The 8498-nt window shown below is 40.3% G+C and overlaps 1 protein-coding gene across 1 annotated transcript; it reads left to right on the top strand.

The window, feature by feature from the left end:
- Positions 1–788: 788 nt before the first annotated feature.
- On the top strand, positions 789–7794 carry slc6a4b (solute carrier family 6 member 4b). The gene is made up of 13 exons (XM_062382013.1): positions 789–1017; positions 1987–2121; positions 2250–2469; positions 2619–2757; positions 2849–2983; positions 4117–4220; positions 5032–5159; positions 5244–5356; positions 5698–5829; positions 5999–6098; positions 6194–6294; positions 6790–6957; positions 7072–7794. The coding sequence occupies exons 1-13, from the start codon at positions 789–791 to the stop codon at positions 7150–7152; spliced, it is 1785 nt and encodes a 594-aa protein (XP_062237997.1). The 3' UTR covers positions 7153–7794.
- Positions 7795–8498: the final 704 nt, after the last annotated feature.

Genomic DNA, 8498 nt, shown 5'->3' on the forward strand with positions numbered 1-8498 from the left:
GGCTCACAGAGAAAACAGGAAACAGGTCCCATTGTTTTGTGTAATGGAAAAAAGTATCAGATCTACAGGTTTAATGTTTATTAATGTATAATTGTGAAATGTTTATTTTAATGTAGAATATGTCTTCAAACAAACAAGAAAAAACGCATATTTGTAATATATTATAAATATATTACTCTAAAATGTGATTATACTATATGACAGTATAAAGAAAAGACTCGAAGTGGAAAGTCTGAATGGATCAGATAACTCTGATAATACTGTGTCTAGGTTTCACTTGAAGGATAAAAAGTGGATTTCAGCAAATGAAGCACATTTCTCTGGTGTGTGATGAGGAACTGAAATAAATCGAGTGTTGTCGGTGCTGGAAAACCTGTTGCTTTAATGGGGAAAAAAACCATTATGTTCTACAAGAAGCTCATAGACGAAGTGGTGTAGATTAAAGAATAACTGACAACAAGTTGTTTCAGCCGCTGTGAACTCACTTGAATCTGTTCAGTTCAACGTCCTGTAAAAACTACACGTGCACTATGAAGAGATCCATGTTATTGATCAGTAACAACACAATCGATTCAGAGCCTCTCGATCCGCCGGAGCTCAGTGTTGAAAGCTTTACTTGGTAGAAGCAGAGAAGCTGTGATGTGTCGCCACTGACAGGTACATCTCTCTCCATCTTTACTATCACCCAACTCCTCCCACTGCTCCCTGTCATCTGTGCAGGAGCAACCTCCTCCTCCACCTCCTCCTCCTCTGTGGAGCTGCTCCTCTCTCTGACTTTTCACAGTCCGATGCCCCGACAGGACTCAGCGGTCATGGCCGGCACTCTGACCCACCAGGGCTCCCCTAACCCGGGCTACAGCCCCAACAACAACGCCGTCCCGGTGCCGGCCATCACCCAGACGAACTCCAGGGACAAATGGAGCAAAAAGATGGATTTCCTCTTGTCTGTCATTGGCTTTGCGGTGGACCTGGGGAATGTTTGGAGGTTTCCTTACGTATGTTATCAAAACGGTGGTGGTGAGTTGTGTCCAGAGATGTATTTGAAAAGTTAAGTTTTGTTTAACTAGGATACTTCTGTGTGGTGTCATTTGCTTTAAAAAATAATGTTTTTAAATCGATCAAATCTGTGATCGAAATTATTGAAAAAAGATCATTTAAAAAACTGTCCATGGTGCCGAAATGTGCGTCTGTTCAAGTCACAATCAAAGTTCACTAAAAAGTTCACTTTCCCACATTTCCTGTGACATCGCATCTAATTTGATCTGATCACTTTTTTTTTGCAATGGTCTTTAGAAAACAGTGCGTTTTTTATGGTGGGAAAATTTTACAATAAATATCTTTATTTCTTTACATGTCGTTAAGCATTTTATTGGGAAATCATTGTACTCTAATTGTACATCAGCAAATGAGTGGTTATATCACAGCAGCTAATCGTGTTGTTAGAGGAGACCACTCAAATTACATAAAGTGGTCAAAGGACAAGATTCAAAAGACGGAAAAGAATATTAAACATGGGAATACTGGACGGAAAAGCATGAGCAAAATTTTAAAAAGATCAAACTAAATGAAAATGAACAAAAAATTTGCAGACAGAGTATGTAGGTCAATGTGTGTTTTTAAAAGAAAATATTTATTGTATTATGTCTCTGGTTTGAATAAAAAAAACTGTGCAGACTCTATCATTTTATAGGAAAGTGAGAGAGTGCTGCAGAAGTGAGTTCATTTTAATTTTTCAAAGAAAATATTAATTATACCACGTCCCTGTTCGGTTAAAATAAAGATTTTGATTTGTACATCCCCAAATTAAATTTAAATATCCTCTAAATATTTTATGAAACGATTGGATCAAGAAAATGAGGCCAATGAACAGTCAATTTATTTAACATTTTTATTAAAATGGCATACTTTATATCAGACTCGAACTCTGTGAAATCCTCATCTTTGCATTTTATGACATAGCATGTGAGCTGATGTGTTTCTGTGCAGGTGCTTTCCTCATTCCCTACATTTTGATGGCCATCTTCGGTGGCGTGCCGCTCTTCTACATGGAGCTGGCACTGGGGCAGTTCCACAGAACTGGAGCCATATCCATATGGAAACACATCTGTCCTATTTTCAAAGGTAAGGCCTCGAGCTGCAATGACGCTCAACATGCACGTCCATATATCCAGCTACTTTGGCAAATCTGAGGCTTAAAATCCAACTCCTTACAGGCTTGATTTAGTCTTTTAACCCCAGCTCTCTTTCAGGTATTGGATATGCCATCTGCATCATCGCTCTGTACGTGTCCTTCTACTACAACACCATCATCGCCTGGGCCCTCTTCTACTTCTACTCCTCTTTCAGCAACATCTTGCCTTGGACAAACTGCGACAATGTGTGGAACACCCCCGACTGCACCAACTACTTTGGCATAGACAACGTCACCTGGACAAATTCCTCCAGGTCTCCCGCAGAGGAATTTTACACGTAAGTGCATGTAAGTGTGAGTAACAGAGACCGCATGTATAAATAGATTTACAGTAACGCTCCACACAGTTATCGTCCACTGGGGGTTTTGTAGGATAAATGTTATTTTGGCCTCGGAACACTTGATGTTTTATGTTTCATCTCAACAGGAGGAACGTTCTTGAGATCCACAAGTCGCCGGGGCTGGAAAACGTCGGGGGTGTGCGATGGCAGTTGGTGCTCTGCCTTTTTCTCATTTTCACCATCGTGTATTTCAGCCTGTGGAAGGGCGTGAAGACATCCGGAAAGGTGGAAAATAGAAGTTGCTCAAAAACCATAATGATATATAAGATCCCATTACTATCGTCTCTTCCTGATTTACTTCTTTCTTCCACATCAGGTAGTGTGGGTGACCGCCACTTTACCCTACATCGTGCTTTTCATCCTCCTGATTCGAGGAGCCACTTTGCCAGGAGCCTGGAGAGGCGTGGTGTTTTACCTGAAGCCCCAGTGGGGGAAGCTGCTGGAGACCAGTGTGAGTTGTACACTGTCGGTTCATCACAAAAAGACACAATTCAATAATTTCTAACAAGAAAAGTATGATCAGGACCCATATGAATGTGTAAATACATATAGACTGATATAGATAAAATACTATATTGGTAAAATGTCTAAATTAATATTGATAAATAACAGACTAATTAAAATGTATGAATTGAACAAGCTTGGTTTGCTTCAGGTAAAGAGCAAAAGTAGATTTCATAACAAAGTTATTATATATTATTATTTCAATATGTTTTATTTGATCAAATCATTCCGGTTACACATGACAGATGTAGCGATGTTTTTTTTTAGTAATTAACAGACAACTTATCTCTTTCTGATCAATTTCATTTAGAGAGTTTTCACATAAGTGCAGATTTATGATTAATACGAAATTGAAATGGATTAAAATGCATAATTTCACTGTTTATTTTTCCAAAGAGGAAGAAATCTGTAAGATCAAATGAAACATCCCTCAAATGCATGGGCCTGAGTTTCTTTAGTGGTCCTGATGAGTAATAACTTGTTGAATCAACACATCTGGAAGAGTCAGTGGTTCAATATAGTGTACACATTTATTTATATCTACCCACTTGTCCCTTTATAGTTTTTTTTTTTTTTTTAGATCCATGAAACACCCTCGTCTTCCTCTTGTTTGCTAAACACAGCGAGTGCTCTGGTCGGATGAGAATATGGATGAGACGAAATGAGATGCATAAATAAGCCACAGAGCGGCATAATAAGATGCATAATTGGTTTAGATTTTCTGCCCATTAACAAAGGCCTCGCTTTCTGTCTCACTCACCAGCATCCACGCTGTCCCCTTCTCTTTAATGCCAAGTGCGTGCTGCTCTTCAGATCTCGCTGTGTACAGCTGTGCAGCAGCGATGGCTCAGACAACACAGCTCTGTTTGCTAAATTATACTCAAGGGGCTCCGAGCGCTAATAAGAGAAATAAGTAAAGGATCACTGGAGGATTTTAAATCCAAGATAGGAGAGAGGCAGACATCGATTCTAATCTTTGTAAGAAATGCTGTATATTTTTGTGCTGTGACAAATGCAAAGCAATTTCAGTTGCAGTTGGGGTCCCAGATATTGAGGTCGCCGTCTTTTTGCCTTCCCCAGGTGTGGGTGGATGCTGCAGCTCAGATATTCTTCTCTCTGGGGCCAGGGTTCGGGGTCCTGCTGGCTCTCTCCAGCTACAACCCTTTCACTAATAACTGCTATCGGTAAGAACTGCCATGCAACGTCCAGGGATCGATGACACACTAACTCCTGAAAACCAATGTTTGTTGCATTAATAGTCCTTGATGAGCAGAGGCTGTTTAATAAATATATATGAACATTACATTTCATCAGCAACATACCTACAAATTTCTTCGTTAATAATCTTAATGTGAAGTGCTTTCGGACAAACAGGTAACAGATCCAGTTGTTTGCAGCTGGAGAAGAAGATCTTTCACACAGAGGTTTATTTATTCATCTAATAAACTTTCATTAATGTATTTTGATCAGATACATAGTTTATACACTATTGAATCTGCTCCCAAAGTGAATGACTGTTCCTTGGTCCAAACACCACCTTTCCACCAAGTTTCCATAAATTGGTTTCTGCAGTTTTTGCGTAATCCTGCCAACAGACAAACAAAGAACAATGAGGCACGACCACCTTTAAGTTAATGACTACTTCTGGAGATAGACACTAATTACTCCATCACTGTTAACATTTGTGAGGTCGTTTTATATCTGGAATAAACTCACATCTCACATGCTTCAGTGGAGGGCAGCTCATTAGTGTTGTTGCAGGTTTTCTGCGGTTGCCAACAGCACTGTTTTAATGTGTTTGCACAAAGATAACAAAGCTGAAGAGAGTCTCTAAATGAATCCATTAAGCATAGGTCAGAGAGGTCAGCGGGCTACTGACTGGTTTTCACTGCAGACAGCACTACACTGGAAGAGCGTCTCTGAGAGAAATGAAAACAACCTGACGAGTACAGGGAGTGCATGTCCTTTAACGGGGTGTATTTCCCTCCTCAACAGTGACGCCATCGTGACAAGTTTGGTGAACTGCCTGACCAGCTTCGTGTCCGGGTTCGTGATCTTCACAGTGCTGGGCTACATGGCAGAGATGAGGAAGGTGGAGGTCGAGGATGTAGCCAGGGATAAAGGTCAGGGAGAGAAAGAAAATCAAATCATGACCAGAAAAAAACTCATTAAATAATACCCACCCGGATCTTTTTCTTGCTCTCCAGGACCAAGTTTACTCTTCATCACGTATCCGGAGGCCATCGCAAACATGATGGGCTCAACCTTCTTCGCCATCATCTTTTTCGCGATGATGATCACGCTGGGACTGGATAGCACTGTACGAACTGTCAAACGAGTACATGGCGCACACAGGGTCACTTTATGTCTCACTGAAAATGATCAATAACTATGTAAATATTAATATGTAAGATCACATTGTGATTGATATGTTGAATTTATTACAATTTGTTACATATCAGGACACACATCCCATTACATTACACGGTATTAAACGCTTTTCACATCTTCAACAATACAAATAGATACATTTCATTCCTTTTTTTACAACACAGACAAATAAATAACCCAATCAACTGTGATATACGTACATGCAGAGCAATTCAACCTTGATTTTCTAATGTCGTAACACCAGGTAATAACTGTCCCTTTATGTTCCAGTTTGGTGGGCTGGAGGCGATCATCACCGCTGTGTTGGATGAATACCCGGATCATTTCTCAAACAGACGGGAACTTTTCGTTCTGGGCTTGGTCATTTTCTGCTTTTTGGGCTCTCTGAGCACCCTTACATATGTAAGTGTTCCCACATTTGAAATAAGTTAACCAACAAGGACACAATTCAACCCCTCGGGATTACAAAAGCTTATTTTTGAAGCACATTTATCTGAACCTTTACGTGGATCTGGATACAGTGATACAGTCTAGTGTTGCTCACCTTGACAAAACGACACGTTATTGACAGGGTGGTGCGTATGTGGTGAAGCTGCTGGAGGAGTTTGGAGTCGGATGCTCTATTATTGCTGTGGTTTTCCTTGAGGTCATTGCAGTGTCCTGGTTCTATGGTAAACAAGACTTTATTATTCAATGAGTCAAATACATTGTTTATTTCAAAATATTAACAGAGTTGGTGACTGATGTTTACTCGTGCTGGTTTCAGGCATCCAGAGATTCAGCAGGGATGTTGAGGCCATGTTGGGCAAAGCTCCAGGTTTATTCTGGAAGGTGTGCTGGGTCGCCATCAGTCCTGCATTTCTGGCGGTAAGAGGTGAAATGGTCTGAGCTACATTAAGAGACAATACACACTGGATATTAATGTCTACAATGGTAACATATTCATATATTATATATCAACATATCCTCCTTTAAATTAATTCATTGTTAAAATCATCCAGAGATAAACCAAGACACGAGAGGAAGCTTTGGACCAGTGATGGTGCAGACAGCTAACTGCTTCTTCTCTATGAGAAATGTCCTCCTCACAACATAATTTAAATTTTTCCTTCAGAATGTATATTGCAAAACTCTTGGACAAATGTAAATTTCCCATCTTTACATACAGTCTCATATCGCTGGTTCTTATTTGCATCCAGCTCCCAGGTTGGGTTTCTATTGACATTTTGCAATATCTATTTCTTTTTTAATACATGCAAGTGTGACAGATATATTCCCGGTCCCCGATATTATTTATGATGCTCTAGTGTAAAAGCTGCATTAGCACATATTCAAAATGTCACCTGTCCCAACTGTTCCCAGTACATCATAGTGAGTTCCCTGCTGAAGGCGCCGCCGCTCACACTGTTTGATTACAAGTACCCGGACTGGACCATCATAGTGGGATACCTCATTGGCTTCTCGTCCTTCATGTGGATCCCCATCTTCATGGTCTACAAGCTGGTGTGGACCCCTGGATCCCTCAAACAGGTCAGCAGACTGAAGAGAGACACAGGGGACACAGTTAACTTCCTGAAACTTTTTCTGTTAAATTAACCTTTAACCTTGTCCTCCTTTGATCTTTGATGGCGCTGTCCTCCACAGAGGTTGGCGGTGTGTCTGAGACCGGAGAGGACCATACCAGACATCCACGCTGACAGCCTCAACATGGTCACTGTGCCATAGGGAGAAAGAAACACCTCAACACACGTAAAACACACACACACCCGTTCACACCACAGTTTTGTATTACAAGCCTGAACACGGTCGGACATCCTGACTGTTACCTGTTTACGATATCAAAGTTCACTCTGTAAAATGGCAAATGCTGCTAAATTTATCATGACTAATACGAGGAAGTGAGATGTTCATAACTGTGTGACTCAGATTAACCTACAGTCTGTCACCACGGTAGTTTACAGCTTTCACATGCTGCCATTTTCAAAGTGTTGCATTCTCGTGGTTGTAGGAGTCAATGGCAAATGGTTGAGTGAGTTAACTCTTCCCTTGATCCGCTGTATTTATCTCACATGAACATGATGCCAAGGAAAATAAAACATGTATTTCTGTACGTTGGTGACACTCAGCACATCGTTTCTATTGCATGGAGCCATTTCTCTTAAGCTTGATCATTTCTGTAAATTGTGAACGATTAATGAGATCTGCTCTGTGCAGTAACAGTGTTGCTTACGCAGCCACTAAACGTATCATGGGAGAAATGTTTTGCATGCAATGACATGTAATTAAATGTATTCCTCAGTGGGTGGTTTTTCCACATGGATCATCACATATTCTACGACATGTCAGTTAATGTTTTTTTTTTTTTTTGCTCAGCCGACGAGGACAGATAATAAATGGGACCAAATCTAAACCAGGTTATCAGTAAATTAAAGTCGCCTCTTTATTAAATATTTTTTGTCAATGCTGTATTTTATATCTATACAGTAGATCTGTAACACTGTTCTTGCGTTTGCATTTCATGCCGGCTTCTGGATATATCTGCTAAATTGTACTGTTTTTTCCCTAAAAGTGTTTGTAATGGATGTAAGTGAGGCACTCAGACAAAGACCACGTTCAATCTTCTTGTTCTAATGGTAGCATATTATTTTACATGTAGAAAGTAGATATTTTGGGTCGTGTAAAGCTCACCTGGTAGAGCTGCTGCCCCATCGAGGCTAGGCCTCACTCGTAGTGGCCCGGGTTCGATTCCGACCCGCGTCCCTGTGCTGCATGTCTTCCCCCACTTCCTGTCTGCCCCCCTTCACAGCTTGCTCTCTGTCCTCTCCAGATAAAAAAATTATAAAAGCCCCCAAAAATATATAAATACAGAAAGTAGATGATTTGCACTCACATGTGATAGTAATTTAAATTAAGTGCAACTGTTGTGTGTTACCATCGTTTTTAAAATTCAATTGTTCTTCATCCGATGCTTCATTTCACTCCAGAGAGACTGTTTTTGCCTCAACTTGCCTAAATATCACACTGTACGTATGAAACTTGTGAAGGTTGTATTGATATTTATTGATACTGTG

The sequence above is a fragment of the Platichthys flesus genome, chromosome 3 (assembly GCF_949316205.1).
Source record: "Platichthys flesus chromosome 3, fPlaFle2.1, whole genome shotgun sequence".
Taxonomy (NCBI): Eukaryota; Metazoa; Chordata; class Actinopteri; order Pleuronectiformes; family Pleuronectidae; genus Platichthys; species Platichthys flesus.